Genomic DNA, 25,499 nt, shown 5'->3' with positions numbered 1-25,499 from the left:
CAGAAAAGAGGAAGACCCTCAATGAGATGGACTGACGCAGTGGTTGCAACAATGGGCTCAAGCATGGCAATGATTGTGAGGATGGTGCAGGACTGGGCAGTGTTTTGTTGTGTTGTACATAGGGTCACTATGAGTCGGAACCAACTTGACACCACCTAACAACAACAACAATTCTCAGAAGGAAAGCTAACCCACGGGAAAATTGCCCACTGGCTAGGGTCAAGATGGATAGCATAACCAAACTGTTATGGGTTCAATCAAGTCTCCCCAAAAGATACGTTCAAGTCCTAACTGCCGTTACCTGGGCATGTGACCTTAGCTGGAAATAGAATCTTTGCAGATGCAATCAAGCTACAGGCTGGATTAGGGTTGGGCCCTAAATCCAATGGGAGTTCCTGGCTGTTGCAAAGAGTTAACGTGCTCAGCTGCTAAACGAAAGGTTGGAGGCTTGAGTCCACCCAGAGGCACCTCAGAAGAAAGGCCTGGCAATTTAATCCTGAAAAAAATCTGCCACTGAAAATGCTATGGAGCACAGTTCTGGTCTGATATATATGGGGCCTCTGTGAGTCAGAACTAACTTTACGGCAACAGATTTTTGTTTATTTTTTTTTTAATCCAATGAATGGTGTCCTTATAAGAAGAGGGAAATTTGGAGACACAGAAGGCACAGTAGAGAGGGTCATGTGAAGATAGAAACAGAGATAGGAGTGCTGCATCTACAAGGGAAGGAGCTCCAAGGGTGCCAGAAACCACCAGAAGTTAGGAAAAGGCATGGGACAGATTCTCCCCTAGAGCCTTCCAAGGAGCACGACGCTGCTGACACCTTGATTTCAGACTTACAGCCTCCAGAATGGTGAAACAACACGTTTATGTTTTTTAAGCCACCCAGTTTGTGGTGATTTGCTACGGCAGACCTAGGAAACTAATAAGCAAACCCTTGTACAATGAAGAAGGTGCTGGAATAGGAGTCAGGAGGCCCAGGTGGTAGTCTAGGCTCTTCGGCCAACATGCTGTATCGATCTTACATTAAAAAAAAAAAAGAAAATCCCTTGAGCTATTGTTTCCTTATCTTTAAAATTACAACAATAACACCTGCACTCCTCTGCCTACTCCATGTGGTTGTGGTTGGGATCAAATGAGCTTCACAAAGTACAATGTGCTGACCAAAGTGCCAGGGGTGCATGGGTCCATGACAGTGTGAAGAGGAGAGATACCCTCATGACAATTGCCCCCACCAGCTGCAGGCCCCACCAGCAACCCCACCCCTGTTCTCAGCAGACCCAGGGTTCTGTCGGGTTCCTTTGGACTTTCAGACTGCAGTCAGCACCTCTCCTAGCAGTGGCTCCATCTCTTCTTTCCTCCCTTCATCCCCCAAGTCTGCAAGTTTTAACATATAATAAATGACATTACTCTTAAAAAAAAAATCCCCAAAACCTTTATCTAAACTACTTCTTCAGGCCACCACCTTATTTCTCCAGCAAGAGAAGGCAGCAAATCATTGTGGCATTCAAAATACATGCATTCATTCCTTTAAATTGCTCTGACAAAGGCAGGGCAGCTATTTTAAAATCCAAGAAGCCTCTGCTGACACTCCCAATAGACCCACTGTTAACAGACTCCAAACATGTGAATAACGCCACACAGACACTTGGCTAGCTGCCTTTTTTTTTTTTAAACCAGGATGCAAACCCACTGAACTCTCCTTTCATGTTTGATGCCCCATCAGTTGGACATCCCACACAATTTTTTCAAAGAGACATTATTTGATCTGAAAAACATCTGGAACCTGTTTCCCCAGCACTTGACTGGAAGCTTCCAACCAACATCAGATGCTCAATTACCGAACAAGCGCCATGTTTGCCTGGGTCTCGAGTAGTATCATTTTAGGCTGGAAATGGGCCTGCTTTATTAAAAAGCTCCCGGAGGGTCGGGGCTTCGTTCTGACCAGAATTTCTGTAAACCCTGCAGCATTCCGTACAACAACAGAGTGGGAGATGGCTGGGAATAAAGATTGAGACTCAGAAACTTCCTGGTGAAATAACCCAGAAGCAAGAAATTAGTTACATAAGCACGTAGTTCATTCTATGACATTTTTTCCCTCAGCTCTCAGGTGTTTTTGAATGGATCCATAACGATAACAAACAATTAATATTCTTACTATTATAAGATGCCCATCGATGGCAGGGCTGGGGTTTCTTTTTGTTAATATCCTTCTCTCCTGTAACTGTGTCCCAGAGAAAGTAGAGCTCGATAAAGGCCTGTCCCAATAAATGGGTGGATGAATGAATGAATGATACCATGAGTACAGCGAGAACATTAGGTGCTAATTTCTGCTGTTCAGGGTGGATTCCAGAGGCAAAATTATGTGGGTGAAAGAGCAGTGGGTGGATGAGATGGCAGCAGATCTGCAGTCAAGAGCTAGCTCTCCTACTTACCAGCTTTGGTAAGACATGACTTTGGGCACATTCTTAATTGTGGGAATAATACCGACCCTACCCATCTCACCATGTAGCTAGGAGGCCTATATGGCATCCTGCACGTAAAGTTCCTTCGCAACCTAAAGGTCTAACCCCAAAGGTCAGAAATGGCGATAACCATCACTCCTCTTTCACCTGGTTCCGTCTTGCCCTGAGGGGCCTGGTAACAGATAACAAACAGCTGCGTGAGGGGCCTGGGCCAGGGTTGGACACAGTTCTGGGGATTTTAGCCGACTTTGACTGCCTGAGTTAGGAGCCAGAGACATAAGATACAATGACGTGTGTGCTGGTTTTCCTCAGTGTGTCCTCCTCGCTCTGGTCTGTGTGCTGGGTATGCCTCACCTGCATCCTCAGACTCCACCCTCCCTGTGCACTGGCTCAGACTTACACAGGGCCTCAAAACTACCAACGTTTCTGAGCCTTCTACCCTTCAGGCTCCAAACCAGCCTCTTCTTATCATAATGACAATTGATATCACTTATGAAGCTCTGGTTACATGCAAGGCATTGGGTTATGGTTGTAATTTATCTCATATGCTTTTTTACTTTTCTCATTAATTCTTCCTCAAGGCATCACTTGGTGCTCTGGTGGCCTCCCACTGCCCTTGTGGACCTCTCTCCTTGTCCTGACTTTGCCCTCTGCCCCTAACCTACTGTCCTGAAACTCCCCTCTCCATTCCTCAAGAGCAGCACCAAGGACCCTGCCAAATCCTATGGCTCTTCTCCAGCCGCCCCCTGCAACACCGTCCCCTAGTGTCTGAGCCTGTCGGCAACCCCACCTCTCTGGGAATGCACCGTCCCTGCTCCTCTGTGCCCCTCGTCACCTCTCTATCCTCAACACCCACATGTGACCATTCACTGAGCCCCTCACTTTGCAATCCATGGCACCTCTCTGCTTCACCTGTCACCTCTGTGCCAATGGCTCTGCAGGCTGAGCTCCAGCTCATGGGTTCAGCAGCTTAGGCAACCCCTCATCCAGGCATTGGACCACCCCCTCCAGCCCCTGGACCACACTGAAACCCCTCCAGCCCCTGGACCACACTGAAACCCCTTGTGCCTACTCACCACCTTCCCCGCCTCCTCTTCCTGCGCATCCCGGTCTCCCAGGCTTCAGACCTCAGAAGCATCTTTAACAGCTCCCACCTCCAGCCTCAAGTCAGCCACCAGGTCCCGGCAGTTTTGAGGAGTCTAAGGCAGCCTTCAAAATCTCCTCTCTATTTGATCCTGTCACCCTGTTCTTCCTCGCATGTGAACTTTTCTAATAGGTCTGTTATCTCTTCTCCCTGCTGTGTTTTGACATTGCCCTTTCTAGAGGCTCCCTCCCGTCAGCATTCAAATATTCCCAGGCATCTCTTCTCTCCCACTGCACTGTGTGTGCATCTCACTCATTCCTCCACCCCTGCAGTCGGTCTCCCACCCGCTCCGCTCATCAGTAGCCTGCTGGAGGTCAAATCCGATGCCCGTTTTCCGTTGCCTATCTGCCTTGACCATTCCATATCCCCTCCCCAAGTGAGCCCGTCCACTTTACATTCAACCGCCCCAGATGCTGAAGACTCAAACCCAGACCTCCAGCCCTGCCTTCTACTCCCAGCCTCAGCCCGTAGGCGGGGTACTGGGCGGCTACACCGGGTGCCACGCAGAGTCCTCAAATTCAATGTATTTAGAACTTCCTGCCACTGGCCGCCATCCTGGCAAATCTAGTGCTTCTATTGTGTTCCTTACCTGGTGAATGTTAGAGCCCCAGCTTGCCAGGACAGTGCAGGATCACCCGTTGACCTAGCACACCCCTGCATTCTCAGAAAGGTCCCGTTTTGGGTGATAAATTATATGGTCAACCTTACCCTTCCCCACCTGCCAGTCTGTCACAGAAACTTAAGGGTTTTCCCCTCTCCCAATATCACTGTCTTCCCTTTGCCCTCAAGCCCTAGGGATTCAACCTCCTTAATATCTTTCATAGGAGTCCTTGGGTGGTACAAACAGTTAAGCATTCAAGTACTAACTGAAAGGTTGGCTGTTTGAGCATACTGAGAAGCACCTGGGGGACAAGCCTGGCAATCTGCTTCTGAAAGGTCATAGCCTTGAAAACCCCTTGGAACAGTTCTACTCTGCACACATGGGCATTCCCTAAGCACCCTCAGGGTTTCTGCAATGTCTCTCATATCTATCCCCTGGGTTTATACCCTCACTTGTACAGTTTCAGTAGGGTGGTCCCCTTGCCTTCAATTTCACCCTTCTTCCATTAGACAACCTACTCGTTGCCAGTGACCTTCCTGAATTCCAATCTGATCACGTTCGTTGGTCTAAAAAATCAAATAGTGACCAACTCCCTCCCCCCTTTCCTCCACCCACCTTGGCTTCAATATTCAAAACCCACAGCTTCTGTGGCCCCTTGTGTTGTGGCCCTGCTTCCGCCCCAGGCTCACCTCTTCCTCCCCGCCCTACTTTGCCAGGTGTGGGCTCCTGTTGGAAAGCATTGCCTGTTCATCTCCCATGGTTCAGCTTGGTGGCCACCTCCTCCTGGAGGCCTCCTCTGACCCAACTCAGGCAGTTGCCCTCCTTTTGGCCCTCCTGGCACCACAGTTCCTTGGTCACAGCACCGACCCCTGCATCAGCATGTTTGCTGTATATCTGTCTGTCTCCCTACCTACATTGGGAGCTCCATGGTAGTGTCTTCTGTCTTTGAATCTACAGTATTAGTATGGTGCCAGAGACACAGTGTGTTTCATTAAATCTGTGAAGTGAATCGGTTCACATCCCTAACACCAAGTAGCCAGGACGGGCAGCTGTTCCCTGAATAAATGTCCTTCATTTGCACTCAGCTGAGTCCTGCATTCAGGACTCTAATGCTTGCCTTGGCCCATCTTCCCGACCCCTCAAGGTCTGCTCCACCCAGAATTACCCTGAGAGCTAGAAGTCCCACATCCTGGTCCTGCCATGGCTAGCTGTACTGTGGCCACAGCAGGCCCGTTTTTTCAGTTTTACGTGTAAAGAGAAGTGGGGGGCAGGGGGTGGTAAGCTGATGAGCTCTGGGCTATCAGAGGGGGGCATCTGTGATACTTTACCCAATGTGCAGGTCTCCAGATTTCTACCCTTGATAAAGTTTGTGTAGCAACTTGTGTCTTTACCATAGGCTGACAAGGGCAAGAAGGTGGCCACTCAGGAGGTAGCCATACAAACACTGCTGCTGTAGGCGGAGCTGGTGGAGGTAACATGGGGACAGTGCCCAGGGTCACCTACTTGAGGGTGGGGTGGATCACCTGACTGGAAGCCTAGGGAGAGTGGGGCGGCTGCTTGGGGAGGGAGCACCAGCCTTTTGTTCCATCCCTTCAATGCAATGCACATTCCCCACTTAATGGCAATTTTTTCACTTCAAAGAATTCCAGCTGGTTAAATTTAAGGTGAAGAATAAGCCCCAGTCAAGAAGCTTCTCAGAGGCCTTTCATGTTTTCATTGGCTTGAGAACGGGATGCATTTTAAAATGTTTGCCTCTTAATGTTTGTCCAAGTGCCAGGGTAGAAAAGCTTCCTCTTACTTCAACACCTCTCTCAGCTCTCATTGGGGCCATCCTTTTTTTTTCTGCAGTGCTGTGCCTTCTTGTGAGCCCACCTGGCTTTCTTTCTTTCTCCCTCTGCTTCCCCTCCCCACCCTCCAGCTCACATCCACCCTGGGTGGAGGAAAGGGTGCTACTGTCCAGGGTGGCCACAAGGCTCAGCAGCTTTCCATCAAATGCCCCAGGACACCCAGGGCAAATGGTTAGGTTTAAACAGCACATCACTCAGACTCTAGGAGGTGTCCTTCCACCTGCCATTCATTCACTCACTCACTTACTCACTCACTCACTCACTCACCCAGTCACCCAGTTGGCCATCACAGGTCTGCAGTGATGGCAGGGGCTATGGTTGATTCAAAGGAATGTGACCCATAGCCTTGCTTCCTAAGAGCTTATAAATTGAAGCTCTGAGAGAGATGAGTAACCACAATACAAAACAGAATGAGGTAAACACTGGATTTGGAAGGTAGAGGAGGCATTAAAAAGCTCAGAGAAAGAAGAGACCAACCAAGGGTGGGGTAAGATCAGAAGGGGGAAGTCAGGGAAGGTTTCCTGGTAGAGGAAGCATTTTGATGTGGGCAGAGTGTCCCATAGTGTAGCATCCATATATGAAAAAGTGGCCTGAGCAAAGGCGTAGGGCGGGCCAGAAGAGCTCTAGTGGTCCATGGTGGCGCTGGACAGGCTGCAGCAGCTGTGGTCCAATGGTCCAGTCCAGTCTCACAGGTGTTCCACACCTGCTACATGCTGCACCCATCAGGGTCTCAAGGCTTGGAGGGTTCCCCGGGCATGCCCACCAGCAGTCTTGCTTTTGTGGTATTGCTTTAATCACCTTTGAAGCAAGGCACTCACCCCATATAGCCAGTCACCAAACCTCTTGCCCTATTCCATCAGGCCCCAGGCCCCAGGCCCGAGGAAATGCTTTCATCCTTTTCTCTGTCCTTAACTACTCAGCCTCCCTCCACACCCATTTTCTAGGGACCTTGTCCCAAATATCTGCTTCCTTTCCAACTTTACCCATCTCTCTTTCTCCAGGTGTCTCTAACCTTAACTCCATAAGGGAAGCTCCAGCCATTTCTCATTGTCCCTGGCTTGACTGTTCACTGTCTCTACCTTTTCTCCACCACCTTTGTTAGCAACTCCTGTTGTCTCTGCCCTCTCCTCTCATTCTAGCTATGGAAACCTTCCCTTTGTCTAGCCCTCCCTAACCATGCTCATACCCACTGACATCTCTCTTTAGAGCCCTGACCAGTGGTCTAGTGGTCAAGGCTTGGGAAGACCTGGGCTTGAATGTTGACTCTGCTACTTATTAGCTATGTACTTGGTCAAATTACTTACCTTTATAGGCACTTTTCTTGTTTTTCCCACCCAACATCATTTCCCCCTTCTGTTGTAGTAGAATACTGCTTCTTCTTTCTTTCTTTCTACTACCGTTGACCAAACCTTTCTTTGTGAAGTATCTGGCCTCTTTGCTTTTATGACCACAGCTCTGTGTCCTTCCTAAGTGTCTACGTACCAGGCCCCTCTTCTCTTTCACTCAACCCTGGGCTGAGACAGACTGAGTCTGTTAAAAATAGGAGGTTTGGGGACATGGTGGGGCTATCTTCCCTGTGTATCCCAGGACCACCAGTATCAGATAAACAGAATCAAACCCAAAGACTTTCTGGACTTGCTTCAAATCCCTTTGTGGTATGGGGTATCCAAAAGGATACCAGGTACTCAGAAAGTCCACACTGCCATCTAGTGGACGCCTGCCACAATATCCGTGAGCAGAGTGAAACCCTTTACTCAGAACTCTTCCCTCAGGAGAATCCTTGGACTGTGAAAGCATGGTCCAACCTCCTTACTCATTCTACAAATGAAATAACTGAGGACGAGTGACTTAATGGTCAAGTAGAGAGTCCTGTACCATGCGGGTAGCACATGCTTTTCACGTAACAGACTGGGTTCCTGCCCTGCTTCCGTGGCCCTCCACCTTCCATAATAGTAATCCTAGCAGCTTTCCTTTCCTCTGCTTCTCTTAGCTGTCCACAGGCATGACCCAGACCAAGGGTCTCCATGGAGAAGGGCTGACGTGTGTGTGTGCGCGCGTGTGCGTGTGTGTGTGTGTCCGTGTGTGAGCGCTGGGCAGGGAGAAAAAGGACACCCAGAAGGAGCTCACTGCTCCGTTGTGGGCTTTCCAGAGAAAAGGAGGTTTGTCGCTGCTGCAAACGCGAACCATCAAAGCGCCGTGAAATCAGCCTTGTAAATTCTGAGACACATCACAATCTACTTGCTCTCTGATAGTGAAAAAAAGTTGAGGAAAAAAAAAATGAAAATCTAGCCCTCTATATCCAAGTACTCTGTGCCATGCCCTCCTCACTGGAATGTCTTATTCTGCTATCCTGTTTGTGTCTATGCTGACTGCTGTCAGGCCTGAGGTGGTGGGGTGGGGAGCAGCACTGAGGGCCAGAGGGATCTGGACATGGGCCCCCAGTCGGGGCGGGGGCATGAGGCTGGACCAAGAGGAAGAACCCACTGTAGCTTCTCCCTGCCACACTGCCCAGAGGGGCCCAGAAGGCTGGCCTCAGCACATAAGCTTGTTCACATCCCGACCATGAGCCTCTGCCCCACTCACTTGTGACCTGACTCCTGGTCATATCATATTCCTTGTGCCTACTTTGACACTGGCACCTCCTACTAAAAGACAGCAGAAAGCAAGAAGTCACCCTCCTTCCCCCCCGGCACTTTCGGGGCCTCAGCCTGGTACTAGAAGTCAAGGAAGAAAGAAATGGCAGCCAGGAGGCTGAAGCAACTCCCCTCAAAACACAGCCCAGCTATTGAAGGCAGCAGCAGCAGCTCCACTTCCTACCCTGCACTGCCCTTCCCCAAGCATTCTAGTTCTGAAAGTAATTGTTGAAGACCATCCGCTCTCCCCAAGCCAAGGGAAGCTTCCAGAAAACATGGTACTAATCATTTTCCAGTATCAGAAAGACTTACTTCCAATCCCTAAAATGCCTTGGTCTCCTTTAGAAAACCTTGGGTAATGACCAAGGGTCACGAGACCCTTGACCTCTGCTTATTTAACCTAAACGAGAAGCTCTTCCTGAAAGCCCAGCCACCTGGCACCTGGGAGAAGGGGCTCCTCCACTGCCCCTTCTCCTCTTCTCAGCTGATTCCCAAGCACACGCCAGCCCAGCTGGTCTTCACGTTGACACCGCAGAGCCAGGCTCAGCAGGCAGAGGGCTGCAGGAAAAGGCCTGAGCAGAGTGGTTCCTGATCGTCGACAAAGCTCCTGGCTTGGAACCCTTCCTCCCTATTCCCCCAACACCCAGCCTCCTTCCCAAGGCAATGGATCCACCCTCGGGAAGGCACATGCTTGTGCACCAGCCATCTGGTGCCACCAGATCCCGCCCAGATGGCTCTGCATACAGCTTCAAGTCATCCAGATGAGCAAGCTCTGAGGGAAACCAAAGGCTCCACACCCTACCCACTTCAGGACCCTGCTCACTCACCTCTAAGGCCCCGTGGAACTTGACTATGGGCTCCGGCCAGGAGGTGATCTTCTCTCTGTAGTTGCTGCAGTCAGGAACATACATACAGCTAATGTTCCCCACCTCTGGGTACAAAACTTCAAGGCCCCTACAGAGAGAGGGAGGTGGTCACCCCACGTCAGGGTTTTAGAGGAGCCTGGGGCTCACAGGGCTTGACCTGTGTGACCTAAGAGTTACTAGACCTCTCTGTGCCTTTTTCTTCACTTGTAAAATGGGAACACTAACAATACCTGCCTTATTGGGTTGGTGTCAGGGGTAAAGTGGTGCTCAACGTTTAGAACAGAGCCTGGCATGTTATAAGCAGTCAAAAATTATTAACTATCACTAACATTTACTTCCCAGAGAGATTATACTTCCTTAGGCAAACTTAGTCAGTGTCTTAAAAGTAGGATTGGATTTATAAGAATATTATTTATGCATTGCTTTTCAGGAACGTTCTTATTATACAAAGAATGTAACAATTTTCTCTGTCTCCTTTATGGGCAGAGAAAATTGTTGCTGGAACCCTTGTTTCTCCTCTAAACAATCAAGATCCACCACCCCACATGCCTGAAATTCCACCATGAGTTGAGTAATGAATTCTTTGGGTTCAGCGTTGCCCATACCTTTGGCTCTCTTTTAAAATGGAAATATCCCTGGGAGAGGGGGGCGTCTAGTTATTAACACTGTAGTGAATTCATTTATCTCTTTTCTCCCTAAGAAGAAGGCCCAGAGCAACATGAGCGCTCCAAGAGCCTGGCTTTCTGGAAGGGAAGAAAAGAAGATGCAGAACAAGGAGCCCAAGGCTGCAGCCTAGAACAAATTTGGCTGAGTCCACAACTTCCCCAGGTTGGTCTTCAGGGCTTACCTGATTTTGAAACTCTGGAATATAAGCCAGGCTTTCAGATAGGTATTTTAAAAAAACAAAAAACTTTGTACCAACTTTTTTTTTTTCACTTGCCCTTCCTCCCTGACCCAGGGTTTCTGTAGGGTTAATTTGGTTGTAATGATTCTCATTGACTCACCGAGGAAGAAGGGCTATTGGGTGGGGGTTGGGCTGAGGACATGCAGGTCCCAGGCTTTCCTAAAACCCCTGTATAGCTAAACTGTTCCACAGAGCTGTCCTGGTCCCCTGCTGGGAGCACGTTTGAAGGAGACCCATTAAGAACATATTTTGAAGGTGTAGGCCTGGAGAAGGAGTTCCCCAAGGTTCAGTGCCAGGAGTAGTGCAAAGAGGTGCCTCCTGGTGGGGAGAACCCCACTCTCCCCCCACCCTTGGGTGCAGAGGTAGTCTAAGCCCACAACCTGGCTGCAGACCAAACACAAGAGCAGATGCAGGACACTTCTGGGGATCAGCACCCCCAATGCCAGGACTCAGGTGGCCTGGTTGCAAATAGTGGAAGCAGGGCAGTGCCCTGAAGCCATTAGCCAAAGGATATTTGTCTGAGGGTACTTGCTTCTTCTAACTCTTTCAAAGTTACAGCAATTCCTTTTGGATGGTATAGCTTTAACAGTGTTCCAAGTCTAGTGAGTTTATGGGTTTTCCAGCCTCTCCATAGCAGCATTTTAAGGACTGTTTGCTTTGTTGCTGCCACAGCTCCCTCCCGCTGCAGCTAATGAAGTCTGAGGTAGAGAAAGGGACCCTCCACTGGTGGGAGATAGAGAGCAGGCCCAGGCTGCCCACCTCAGACCTGGGATGAGCCAAGGGAAGGGAGGGGGTAAACTGAGGGCCAGTGGATCTTCCCCCAGTAAACAGCCTCCTCTTTTTATCCCAGTAGAATTGCTGCAAACTTTAAAATAGTTAAACAACTAAAATTAAGCAAGTTGATATTTGGTGAGTAGGCCTAGAGCAACAGAAAATGCCTTTGATGGAGGACATGCTGGAGACCAGGGATAAGGTATGTGCCCCCATTACATCCATGGGGCTCTGTCCCTCTGCCACCCTTGAAGACGGCACTTTGCCCACATGGGAGCCGTCCCAAGTGGCATGTGTGCACTTCTGGCCTCTGTCAAAGTTGACCAAAGACTTGGCTAAGAACACGGAAGGAAAATTTTTCAGATTCATGAACGACACAGAACTGACAGCTAACAATTCAGATGATCAAATCAACCCTAAAAAAGATCCGAACAAGCCTGAGGTGAACTGAATCAAAGGCTAAATTTAGTAAGAATATGTTTTAAACATGCACTCAAGGCCCTAAACCTTGAAGGTGCCATTTTCCGGTACTGCTCTCACTGCTCATGGGTTACCACAGGAGGGGTCTGTTCTAGTTTCCATTCCGAGATTTTAGGGACCTCCTGATCTCCCTGAATAAGACTTGGAGGCACCCTAGATACTGGAGTGAAAAAAAGCTTTGTCATTAACTAACATCGGTACTGGGAGACGGGGAGAGGAAGAATGGCGTTTATTGGAACACCCCAATAGACCAGGTGCCTCACAGACATGTTATTCCTTTTAGCGTAACAGTACTCTGAAACATAAACTGAGACTCAGAGAAAGTTCAGTAACTAGCACAGCGTCCATAGTTTGTAAACTGAGAAGGGAAGAGGAATGTGGGTGTGGAGGGTGGGCAGTCTCTAAAGATGACCCCCAATGATCCAGTCTCCTGGTGTCCGTGACCTTGTGTAATCCCCTCCCTTGAGGGTGGGCTGGATTTAGTGGCTCACTCTTAACAAATAGAACACAGCAGAAGGTATGGAATATCACTGCTGAGATGAGCTTATAAGGAGACAGTGATTTCTGCTTGGCAGTCCTCTCTCTTGTGCTCTCTCTCTCAGAGCCTTGCCCTGGAGAAAGCAAGCTGCTATGTTGTGAGCAGCCCTGCAGAGAGGCCACATGGCAAGGGACCAAGGCCAGCCAAGAACCACATAAGTGAGCTTGGAAATGGCACCCCACCCTATCCAGTTGATTTTTCAGATGAGACTGCAGCTTGACTGCAACTTCCTGAGAGAACTTCTGACCAGAGATGGCCACCTAAGCCACGTCCAGGGAAACTGATACAATAAACATCTGTGGCAGCTAAGTTTTGGGGTAATTTGTTATGCAGCAATAGGTAGCTAATCTGGTGGGCTTCTCTGGCATTTCCCCTATACCACGCAGCTACCCTAGTGAGTCATTTAACTCCTCCAGGATTCTATTTTCTCACCTGTGGATATTAATAGGGAATTCTTGAAGTTAGGACTCAATACCTAAAAGTATGAATCTATAAAGGAAGAATTTTATCTACAGAGATAAGCAGTAGGAAAATACTTTTAAGAGAGAATGTCTTCCAGAATAATACTTCCCTACTTCTAAGATAAGCCAGGGACTAGACTGACAAGAACACTGAGAGACAGAAGCCCAGACTCAAAGCCCCAGAGAAAGGTCAGTAGCTAGGTCTAGCACAGGGTCACTGAAGTCTATTGAAGGTTGTAAGAATGGAATCAGGGAAGCATGGCTCCCCAGCTGTACATTTGGAAGGGCTTAGAATTCCAGCTGCCCAAAAGCTGGGATGACAAAAAGGCCCGGTGGGATCTGAGACTGAATTCCCAAAGACATGAGGGGCTCTGGTGAGCAGCTTGCCTTCTATTGCATGGTGCTCAGTGTGAAAGTGCGGGACCCCATGCTTTTAAAAAAAGAGCAATAAATCCAACTCCAACCATGTCTTTCTGAAGGTGGGGGCCCCAGAACCAAGGCCCCCGAGGAGGTACTGAAGGACTGCAGATGGCTGCCCAAGTTAGGAAGAGCTGGGAGTGAAGGGGGGGTGGGGAGGCATGACATATGTCTCCAAGCGTTTGATGGGCTGTCTTTTTTTTTTTTCAAGAAGAAACTAGACTTGTTCAGTGCAGCTCCTGGGGCAGAGCTAGAAAGAATGGGTTGAACTTAAAGAAAAGCAGTCCCCGCCTTGAGATAAAGACACAGTTTCTGAAGGAGGGGGCCCCTGAGTGGCAAAAAAGGTTAATGTGCTCTGCTGCTAATCAAAAGGATGGAGGTTCGAGGCCACCCAGAGGTGCCCCAGAAGAAAGGCCTGGTGATCTACTTCCATAAGATTACAGCCACTGAAAACCCTGTGGAGCACAGTTCTACTCTGGCCCGCACAGGGTTGCCATGAATTGCAGTCCACTCGGTGGTTATTGATTTCTGAAGGAGGTTAGAGTTGTTGTTGTTGTTGTTGTTTATCATGGAAAGAAGGGCTTTGTGAGTGAGTTCCCAGCTGCTGGAAGAGTTCGAGGAGGGGCTCCAGGACCACTTGTGTGGGCAGCGGGGAGGGTGCTGTTGAAGGGATTCACCCTTCCAGTAGGGGGTCCGACAACCGTGGTTCCTTTGATTCTGAGGCTGAGTCTAGGGTTCTGCCTCCCAGTGTTTTTAAAGTCTAGTCCCTGGTTTATCTCAGAAGTAGGGAAGGTATTATTCTGGAAGACATTCTTTCTTAAAAATGTTTTCCTATTGCTTATCTCTGTAAATAAAATTCCTCCTTTAGAGATTCATACCTTTAGGTATTGAGTCTTAACTTCAAGAATTTCCTATTAGAATCTAATATCTCCAAAGAAGTGCTTTCTCTTGGCGGGGAGACATGAGGGGAGGTGGGGAGGCCAGAGCCAGGAGCTGAGCAGGGTTCTCAGGGAGAGGCCCCAGCGCAGGAAATACGGATCTCTCCCTGGGACTCTGATACGTCTATGATGTGTTTTCACTTCAATGATGATGTTTGATGAACAAAAACCTTCAGCAGTAATAAAGACAAAGCTTTTCTTTTGGCTTTGATGGTTTACAACCAAAAGACATTTAAATAGCATTGAACCTGAATTTCTTAAATTCATTTTCTCAAATGGGGGTTTGCTGGTGTATTCTAGGGAGTCCTTGAGAATGGCTTCCCTTTACTCAAGTTTGAGAAACTCTGGGCTCTGGATAAGCTTCTTGCAGCAGGGAAGGGTCAGTAGCAGAAGGCAGGGTGGGGAAAGAGCCTGAGTGGTGGTGGAGTTAGACAACGGGCTTTTGAATCCTGGCCTTGCTGCTTCTAAACTGTGTAAGCATCACAGGCAGGTTATTAATATCTGGGGGTTCCTCCTTTGCAAAATGGGGAAGATAATATTTATTTACAGGCTCGTTATAACAACCGAATGAGTCAAGGGGTTGAAAGCCTTCTGTAGAGTGCCTGGTGCGTAACAGGTGCACCAGAGCTTCCTGTGTGTGCCATGGTGCACAGATCCCCAGGATGACCAGATATGGATCTTGGCAGCAGAGTCTTCTAGGGCCCCAGGCCAGCTGCCTCCAGGGCCCATACAAATATTATCATTTTCTATGTGCACCTCAATGTGGAATGCATTGGGAAGTGCTGAAGCTGTCCATAAAGGGGCCAATATTGTGGCCCTGCCCAGCCTTGCCCCGTCCTGCTGACTTCCCCAGCTCTCTACGGGATTTGACCCTGTGGTTATCAGCATTCAAATCCTGCTGCCTCTGGAAAATTTCACTCAGCAGAACGCCTAGAGAATCAGAGCCGACCTGATACCCAGATTCAAGAGACTGTCATATCTCTCCTTTCTCTTGCACAAAAACTTTAGCCAGAATTTTTTTTTTAATTTGGTTTTGTTTGTTTGTTTTAATTGAGTAAAAGATAAAAAATTTAGGCTCTTGATTTATGGAAAGCTGCAACTTACAGCTAGGACCTTAACCCATCTTAAGCTTTGTTATAAAATCAGAATCCATTTTACTGCTTGTTAAGTTACTTCTTTAATGCTTGCTTGGCATGACAAAGGCTTCTGTCTAAAGTACAGGCCAGAATCCATCTTGGGCTCTTGACAATTGTCCAGAGCTTAGTTCTGCTTTACTGTTCCTGGAAAATATGTTTACAACTTGTTCCAAGGTAGCCCTTACTGAAATTTGTGGCCTCTTATAAAGTATCTATCAATCAGAAATAAGAAGTAAATTCATTGTGGTTTCTTTGCTCAAGCTACTTAACAAGTTTTAGTACACTCATAGTTTTTCTTGTAATTCCTATCAATATGTAACTCTCTAACATATATCCAATCAGAATGTGATTATTACAATATTCATTAATTTTCCTTTAATGTATGGTTTAGTTCTTTTTTGACCCTTTAAAAATGCTTGTGTAAGTGGTCACTTGAGACTGTGTTGGCATCTCCTATCTGGAGGGGGGATGGGAGGATAGAGAGAGTTGGAAGCTGGCAAAATTGTCACGAAAGGAGAGACTGGAAGGGCTGACTCATTAGGAGGAGAGCAAGTGGGAGTACAGAGTAAGGTGTATATAAACTTATATGTGACAGTCTGACTTGATTTGTAAACGTTCACTTGAAGCTCAATAAAAGTTAATTTAAAAAAATAATAATAACAGTAGCTAAAAAAAAAAAATGCTTGTGTAATGGTTCTGCCCAGACTGTTTGGTTTCGTTTTGGTGGACCATGCAACTCCCCAACTGTGATTGTTTTGATCCTTAATAAATCCCTTTGCTTTTAAAATTTCAGACAAGTGTCTGAGTCATTTTGCTTGTTCATATTTTGGTGGCAGTGGTGGGATTCAAAGGCATCTTACTTTCAGGCAAGCCCAGAGGACTTGACCTGGATCATTGGCATGCCTGCTAAAGCCCCTTGAGCTTAATTCATCCCCACAGATTCTGAGGGTTGTTTAAACAGAAACCCTGGTGGCCTAGTGGTTAAGTGCTATGGTTGCTAACCAAAAGGTCGGCAGTTTGAATCTGCTAGGTGCTCCTTGGAAACTCCATGGGACAGTTCTACTCTGTCCTGTGGGGTCGCTATGAGTTGGAATCGACTCAACGGCAGTAGGTTTGGTTTGGTTTTGGTTTTTTGAGGTAAGCACTTGCAAATTGGAACTCCATCTTCTACCTTTGTTGAGGTCTTTCGAGATTTATTAGCTCCTCCTTTTTTTAAAAAAACTCTTTTTACTTTTATTTCACTATCCACATATCCTATTGAGTTCTCAGCACTGAATTCCCAGAGCTGAGAAACCTGGAATCTCAGAACTAGATTTCAGTGCTGGGATTCCAGAAGTTGGACATCCAAAGCTGGGTTTTTTGGAACTGGACTTCTGTAAAACTTAGGTTTCCAGGGCTGAATTTTTTCAGAGCTGGTGTTATGGATTGAATTGTGTCCCCCAGAAATGTGTGCCAACATGGCTAGGCCACGATTCCTGGTATTGTGTGGTTGTCCACCATTTTGTGATCTGATATGATTATCCTATGTGTTGTAAATCCTAACCTCTATGAAAAAAAATTTTTTTTTGTGATGTTAATGAGGCAGAATTAGAGGCAGTTATGTTAATGAGGCAGGACTCAATCTACAGGATTGGGTTGTATCTTGAGTCAATCTCTTTTGAGATATAAAAGAGAGAAGTGAGCAGAGAGGAGAGGGACCTCCTACCATCAAGAAAGAACTGGAGCAGAGCAGGTCTTTGGACCTGGGGTCCCTGCACTGAGAAACTCCTAGACTCAGGGGAAGTCTGATGACAAGGACCTTCACCCAGAGCTGACACAGAGAGAAAACATTCTTCTGGAGTTGGTCTCCTGAATTCAGACTTCTAGCCTCCTAGATTGTGAAAGAATAAATTTCTGTTTATTAAAGCCATCCAGTTGTGGTATTTCTGTTACAGCAGCACTAGATAACTAAGACAGCTGGAATCCCAAAAGCCAGGGTGGAGAATTAGAATCTGATTCTATGGGTAGAACCTGAATCTCAAAGTTAAAATCTGAGTTTTCAGAAGTGTGTGGTCACTAATCATTTTCATCTTTAAAGTGCACAAAGCTTTTCCTTTTAACTTCTGCTTTTCTGGCCAAAAAAAAAAAAAAAACAGCTAGAAAGTTCTACTTCTGGTCAAGAATGGCTGGGAAATTTAACTTTTATTTCTTTAAGAGTACTATGATTTCTTTTTGCGTGCTTGTTAGCCTCTAGAACAAATTTTAACATAAATCACCTGTGTGTGACTATCTTAGTTTAAAAAAAAAAAGGGAAGTGCCCACTCAAAAGACCAAGTGGAACCTCCCACAGGCACTCCAGCTCATTATATATACAAAAACTATAGTCCTGCTACCTGTTTGTTTTTTTAAAAATTGGCACATTATCACTAAAGGTAGCTTGGAAGACCAGTTTCCCATGTGGGAAACTTTTGACATGTCTAAATTAATTTTCCTGCATAGTACATGAGGGAACACAGGTCTCCGCACGAAACAGCAGCAGTGGGACTATTTTTATGATTGATGCCAGGAAGCATCCAAAAGACAGCAGGATGATAAAATTGTCTAAGAGATTCAATCTCAAGATTTAATAAGCTATATAAAGAATTATTTTCTGAGGCACCTGTCACTTCTGCTTCTGCTCACTCATCAACTTCCTCTTTTCTATACCCTGTTTTACCAGCTTACTCCTTAGAGCCTTCAAATACTCTATCTGAACTTCCCTTTTTCCCAAAAGGACCTGCTGAGGGAGAAAAATCACTCTCTGAAATGCCTTTTAAAATTCTCCCTGCACCTCCCAGTGTGAGCACCAGAGAAACTCCCAAAAAGCCTGGTATAACCCTTGTCCCCTGGACTCACACCAAATTACATAATATTATTAAAGACTTTTCTGATTTAAGAAAAGATCACTACAGATTTGCTAAAGAATTTAAAATCCTCCTTGAAGCTTATCAACCTGGCTTACCAGATTTATACCAATTAGTTCACATGTTAGCCAGTCCTGGAGATGCCCAATTATGGTTACAACATGCTGAACGATGAGATGGCGGAAATTGTCTTGCTTTAGTTACAAAGAATACAGTGAAGGAGTTAAAAAAAAAAAAAAAAAAGAAGCCCATAAAAAGGGGGATGCTTTACTTAAAGCCTTTGACACAGCTTTTCCCTCATGGTTGATTGGACAAAAATTCATTCCTGTGTGCAGAGAAAGGATGAGAATGTTTATGATTACCAGACTCGATTGCTTAATAACTTTTCTGAACATTGAGGTTTAGACCCACTTAACACCAGGAGTTTCTGCAGCTTTCAACTCAGTATTTATCACTGGACTTAATCCTAGGCTTTCAGCCCTAGTTAAATGACACTGCCTGGATTGGTGAATTAGCTGAGTTGGCACATGAGTTAGCCCAAACTGGGGAAACTAAACAAGCTGCAAAGGCAAACAAGTTAATAAATTAATGGCTTTACAACTCCAATGACTTCAAACACCACCAAGAAAAGCTTCTCTCCTCGAGGCAATTCCCCTAATAACTAACGCTTTCAATCTAAAGCCTATTGTTTGTTTTCACTGTAATAAGCCAGGCCACCTTATGAAGGAATGTAGGAAACTCAAAAATGAGAATAGAAATAAATTTAATCCTCTACCACCCGCCAGGGCAGCAATCATCAGCATGGCTAGCTTCTGGGGAATCTACGGAGGTTTTTCCAATGGTGGCTTAAAATCTACAAGGTGAAACCACTCTTCAAACAAACAGTGAACTGGGTAAATTTTTAATCGATACTGGGGCCACTGCCTCTTTTTTAAACCCCACGTGTTTACAAAAACCTCTGCCCCAGAGTCTAAAAAGGGCTAAAATAGTGGAGGTGGCAAACCAAACACAAACTGTAACTTAGTCTCAACCTGTTAGTATAGCCTTAGGACTTCTTGAAGATATGTATCCATTTCTACCTAGTACTGATACTCTGTAAACTTATTAGGACAAGATTTATTATGTAAATAGAACTGCCACCTGCACTTTACAGAGAATGGAGAAATTATACTAAATTTACCAGACCCTCCTCCGTCACACCCAGAAGACATCATTTGCTATTTGCAGGCTTTAAAACAACAAGAAACAAACATGCTTGTCCCTTAAATGCCCTCTATCCCTGATGAGTTATTACTTAATGCAACCACTACATTTATGGCCAACGAGCTCTTTGAAAACATTATTCCTACTTGGGTAGTGCCTACTATTCTTGGCAGTGACAGAGAAATGCATTCCACTGGACAGGTTATTTAAGAGGTTTGCAAATTTTTTTCCTATCTTTCAGAAGTTGCAATGTACCTACCACCTCCAGTGGAATGGACAAATGGTATAATTCAAACTCAATTGTCTAAACTTTGTGAATCCCTAGGTTTGACGTGGACTAATATCCTCCCTCTAGTTCTGTTGCATCTCAGAACCACACCCTTTGGAACTCATAAACTTACCCCCTATGAAATTGTTACTGGAAGACCCATGAGTCTCCCTTACTTTGCCTATAATGATCCTAATATAGCCCAATTAGACCTTTTGAAATACTGCCAATCCCTAATGGCTTAGTCTTGAGTACCATTCTCAAATCAGAGAAGCCTTTAATGACCAAGAACTTGAATTCTGTAACAAACCTGACATTTCTCTGGGTGAGTATGTATATTGGAAGAGGCACCAACCAAAAGATTCCTTAGAGCCTCATTGGAAAGGACCTTATTTAGTCCTTCCAACAAACCCCTGTGCCACTAAACTCAAGGGCATAAACCCTTGGGTTCCTCTCTCAAAGCTCAAGAAATCCAAAAAGCCACCATCGCAGTGGACCTGTGAACCCAATGGGGACTTAAAGTTTACCCTCCACCACTCCAAGGATGAGAAGCAGACATCTCTAGAGTAGATAGTTAATTCCAAGATGTTGGGACAAGATTTCATGGAACCTACTACATTTTATGGACTTTTTAGACTTTGTGCACTGTTGCTGGTTGGAGTTGTAATCATCATCACCTTTTTGCAGACTTACAGTGTTACTCCCTGCATTGACATTTTATTCCTTTCTTATAAACCTAGATCCCTGTTTACCAATGCTACCTTTAATTTTTAGATTGTGTTTCTCCACTTACGAAATGTTTCTAAGGCTCTCTTTTACTGGTCTTCACAGCTCCTAGTGACCCATGGCAAAATAATGCATTTGTTAAGCTGGCTCAATTTGTAGTTAGTGCAGCCAGCCTAAATGCTGGATTTGTAACCCTTTGCCACGAGTTATTCATGGAAATGCAGACCCTGTAGCAACCTCAGTGCTAGACTAAAGTTTAGTACCCAATGCAATTGTCAACCTCAAGGCTTCAATTAGACGAGCCATTGAAGTCAAACTATGGCATCCAACAGGTTCCACTATTTTAGTACCTTGTTTCAACTTTCTTATGTAGTCACAAAAACTAATGTTACCTATAGTAATGGAAAACCTATGCCTTTCATTACTAGCAACCTGTAACTATCAGGATTCAAAATCAGTTTGCAACATTATTCAACATGTATCAGCCTAGGAGTGTTGTCCATTTGTAATGACTTTCTTACTCAAGCATGGCTTACAAATACAAACTAGACTATCCCTGACCTGAAATATCAGACTAGAGCAGGAATGGTATGTGCACCACCTGGACTATATTCTTGTGTAAAAGATCAGGCTATTTTGGCACCTATCTCCAACCTTTTGCTTGGGCTTTGCCTTGCCTGAATGAATGGAGCATGTCTGGCCAATGCACTCTAGGATATCTAGACCAATGCACTTTAGGATATCTAGAAATACCTTTAGACTCTTACTTCTATAGTAGAAGTATACATTGGACCAGTGAGTTAAAATTATATGAAAAAACAAAAAAGTCCATCAGAGATGAACAAGGCAGAAACAATGAAAACCCTTGTCACGGATTGAATTGTGTTCCCCCAAAATATATGTCAACTTGGTTAGGCCATGATTCCCAGTATTGTGTGGTTGTCCTCCATTTTGTGATTGTAATTTTATGTTAAAGAGAATTAGGGTGGGATTGTAATACCACCCTTTCCCAGGTCATGTCCCTGATTTAATGTAAAGGAAGTTTCCCAGTGGTGTGGCCTGCACCATCTTTTATCTTACAAGAGATAAGAGAAAAGGGAAGTAAGCAGAGAGATGGGGAACTCATACCACCAAGAAAACAGTGCCAGGAGCAGGGCACGTCATTTGGGCCCAGGGTCCTTGCACGGAGTAGCTCCTAGTCTGGGGGGAACATTGATGAGAAGGCTGACAGAGACAGAAGGTCTTCCCCTGGACCCGATGCTCTGAATTTGGACTTTTAGCCTGCTTTACTGTGAGGAAATAAACTCTTTGTTAAAGCTATCCACTTGTGGTATTTCTGTTATAGCAGCACTAGATGACTAAGACAACAATTTAAGCACCCATCCTGGCATAAAAACCCAAACCAAACCCACTGCCGTCAAGTCAATTCTGACTCATAGAGACCCTACAGGACAGAGTAGAACTACCCCACAGGGTTTCCAAGGAGCATCTGGAAGATTCAGACTGTTGACCTTTTGGTTAGCAGCTGTAGCACTTAACCACTATGCTACCAGGGTTTCCCATCCTGGCATAGGATATTCTTTTCTCCGAGCATTTCTGCCTTGGTACAAGTTGCAGCCTTGGAACAAGCTGTTCGTAAGCTGTCCAGCACTGTGGAAGGAATGGCAAGCAAAACTGCACATACTATATCAAATGAAGAAAAATCTTTGAAATCCCTTGCCATGGTTGTATTGCACCACTGAATTGCCTTAGATTTTTTTCTAGCCCAAAAAGTTGTGGTTTGTGCGATCACTAATACTTCTTGTTGCATTTGAATGAACACTTCTGGCATAGTAGAACAAGACATTAAGGAAATTTGCAAAATGGCTACATGGCTTCACGTACCTGTCCCAGCTAACTTTCCCTTCCTTGATATCTATAACTGGCTACCTGCAGGAATAGGCTATTGGATTAGATCTATACTAATGACTGAATTTGCAATAATTATTGTGATTGTCATTATCATTGGAATTATCGAATGTTGTATGAAAGTTTGGGCCCTGGTAGTGCAGTGATTAAAGTGCTCAGCTGCTAACTGAAAGGTCGGTGGTTTGAACCCACCAGGCACCCTGTGGGAGAGAGATGCGGCAGTCTGCCTCCATAAAGATTTACAGCCTTGGAAGCCCTATGGGGCAGTTCTACTCTGACCTATAGGGTTGCTCTGAGGCAGAATCAACTCAACAGCAGTGGGGTTTTTTGTTTGTTTGTTTTTGGTATGAAAGTTAGTTCCAATGTGATTTCTAAGAAAACCAGCATGTTTCCCAGGAAGTGAATTATGTATATAGATAAGATATATTCTACAGATGGACTTGAGCTCCTGCTTTAAGGTTTGTAGCTTAAACCACGATCTAAGCAGTTCCTGTAATGTAGCCCAACTCTATAATCACCCTCATAGGATGATCACTGACGACTGAGTGCTGCAGCAAAGCATAGTGAAGCCAACATTTACTGAAGCTGCCTGGCAACAAAGGTACCAGTGGTGCCTGGCTACTACAGATATAGCATCTGGGGTCTTAAATGCTTGCTAATTCAAGCAGCCACTAAGCAACAGCATAATAGATTCATAATCTAAGCCCATGCAGAAGAAACTATGCCAACCTAAGTGTGATTAAAGGATTTTAAACAACAAAATCTATGATCAAAAGGAGGGAATGAGTAAAAGATTAAAATTTTAGGCACTTGGTTTGTGGAAAGCTGCAACCTACAGCTAGGATCTTAAACCATCTTAAGCTTTAATATAAAATCAGAATCCATTTTACTACTTGTTAAGTTACTTTAGTGTTTTGTTTGACATAATAAAGTCTTCTGTCTAAAGTAAGGCCAGGATCTATCTTGGCCTCTTGACAATTGTCCAGAACTTAGTTCTGCTTTACTGTTCCCAGAAAATGTTTTACAACTTGTTCCAAGGAAGCCTTTATCAAAATTTGTGGTCTCTTATAAAGTATCAACCAATGAGAAATTAGAAGCAAATTCATTGTGGTTTCTTTGCTCAAGCATGTTAACATGTTTTAGTACATTTGTAGTTTTTCTTGTAATTCCTATCAATACGTATAACTTTTACTGTAACTAACGTATATCCAATCAGAGTGTGATTATTATGATATTTGTTTAATTTTCTTGTAATTGTTTAACATATGGTTTAGTTCCTCTTTCAACTCTTTAAAAATGCTTGTGTGGCGATTCTGCCCAGGCTGTTTGACTTCTTTTCAGTGGACCATGCAGCTCCCCAACTGCAATTGTTTTAGTCCTTAATAAACCTTTGCTTTTAAAATTTCAGAAAAGTGAGCCATTTTGCTCATTCACAAAATGTACTGATTTAAGTAAAAAAAAAATGTGTGTTACCTTTTTTTTTTAAAGGGATTAAACTGTATAACTTTTAAAGGGAAAACAGTTATGTATTGCTGTAAAGGTGATGTCTGTGAAAATTCAAATAATACCGAGGAAGAATGAAAGTGACAGTTCTTCCTCCTGTCCAGTTTCTCAGAGATGATCTCAGTAGGGGTCACCCTCCTTAGCCACCAAACTGGAGTAAGGGAGTTGGCAGCAAAGAGGACCAGGAAACACTGAAGATGACCCAAGGCCAGAAAATTAAGACTTGCTTTCCTAACCAACAAAGTTGGTGAGGAAAGAGTTAAACTCCAGGCTTTTTGACACAGACTGAGAGAAAATTACACCCTTGAAAAGGGAAAAGTTTACCTTCCAATGCCTGTCTCTGAACTGGACTCCACCTAGTGACCATACTCCCTAGAAGGTCCATCTCTCCAGACACTTCTGGGGTTGATTACCAGAAAACAAACAGCCATCTCTCACATGGGAGGGTCCAAGTACCCACTGTCTTTCAAATTCCACATTTAAAATGTCACTTTGTTGGAGGGGGAGGGAGCACTCTGGGCTGGTCTCTCTCTAAACAGTAGCCCTTCTGTCCCAGCAAAGAAGGTGAGCCAGGCCCAGAGGGCCACTCAGATTTGGATAGCCTGAGGGAGATCTGGCTATTCCATAGTGGTCCTGGGCCTGGAAGAACTGTCACCTGGAAGGGAGAAGCCTATTGCAAAATTTGTTCTTCAATGTAATGCTCGGTCAAGGTGGTCCCCAGACCTAACATATTTTCTACCTGTCACACCAAAGCTGGTCTAGAAGGCAGTTCTCCTTGGTTCTGGAAATGACCCCTTGTCTGAGATCTCAGTTCCAGTTTTTACCCACCCATCTTACCTCCCGTCCCAGACTACCCTTCCTTACCTGCATAAAAGGGCGTCATCGCTGGAGAGGCCTTCATAGACACATGGATCATTTTCTTCCTGCCTTCCAGTGACCACTATGATTAGACCCAGTAACAGGACTGCTGTGGCCAGCCTCATTGTTGACCTCATGGGCACCTGTAACAGAAGGAGCCTTTAGAGCCTAAGGTCCGCTCTGCAGGGGGCTCCCTTCCCCTCCCCTCCCCCAGGGGCTCGCTTGGTTGGGCAGAGACCTCGGCTAAGTAGAAGGAGAAAGGCAGGCAGTTGCTTGGGGCTGCAGCAGCTAATCTGCCAACCGGACAAGAATACCCTGGAGTACCTGGGCCCACTCCAAGCCAGACTCAATTTGCAGTGCTGGCTGAGGCACCTCCCCTGTCAGGGCAGGGCTTTGCTGTCACTCTTGTCCTGGCTGCCAGTGCGGAGATTGGCCTGCAGAGTTGAAATGCTTATATAAGCCTCTTAGTGCAGCTCCTTGCCCTGCCCCCAGCTCTTGCCCCTGGGATGGTCAGTTGGCTGAAGGCCAGCCTGCTCCTTTGGCCTTTTGGCAAACTCTGGGAAGCTGGTGACCCCAGGCATAGGGCTGGGGGCAGATGCTGCAGGTGTTCACGAGAGCCCTGCTTCAGTTGTTCTCTTAGGAGTAGGGGCTTACAAGGCTATGCCGCTCAGAGTAGCTCTCCCCTTCCAGCCCTCGGTTCCTCTTCCACCTCTCTCAGCTTCTGGAAAGGCCACACTGCTGTCCGATGGGAGGCTGTGACTGGACACTGTGACTGCATGTAGGAGGGGCTGCTGTTCATGGGGTCAGGCAGCCCCAGCTTCAAGGCCAGCTCTTGAAGGGCCAGCTGAGGACAGAAGAGTGCCTCCAACTGCACCCCGCAGCAGTGCTGAACTCAGCACTCTGCCAAAATAATAATCTATGGAGAAGAAGGCCAAGCAAAGCTGCTCGGG

General features: G+C 45.8%; 1 protein-coding gene across 2 annotated transcripts in view; it reads right to left on the bottom strand.

Moving 5' to 3' along the window:
* PEBP4 (phosphatidylethanolamine binding protein 4) overlaps positions 1-25,279 on the bottom strand; it is a 277,583-nt gene extending 252,304 nt beyond the window's left edge. The window contains exons 1-3 of one of the 2 annotated variants that reach the window (XM_049866494.1): positions 25,204-25,279; positions 24,556-24,692; positions 9,518-9,644 (exon numbers count right to left, since the gene is read on the bottom strand). In XM_049866494.1, the coding sequence (XP_049722451.1) occupies positions 9,518-9,644; positions 24,556-24,686 (258 nt within the window). In that variant the 5' untranslated portion in view covers positions 24,687-24,692; positions 25,204-25,279. Of the gene's footprint in view, positions 1-9,517; positions 9,645-24,555; positions 24,693-24,787; positions 24,885-25,203 lie in introns of those variants that run through there. The other variant, XM_049866493.1, reaches the window with a different exon arrangement.
* Between the last annotated feature and the right edge of the window lie 220 nt (positions 25,280-25,499).

This window comes from Elephas maximus, chromosome 22, assembly GCF_024166365.1.
Source record: "Elephas maximus indicus isolate mEleMax1 chromosome 22, mEleMax1 primary haplotype, whole genome shotgun sequence".
NCBI classification, from domain to species: Eukaryota; Metazoa; Chordata; class Mammalia; order Proboscidea; family Elephantidae; genus Elephas; species Elephas maximus.
The sequence above is the reverse complement of the archived record's forward strand: the minus strand, read 5'-3'. Positions and strand labels throughout refer to the sequence as shown.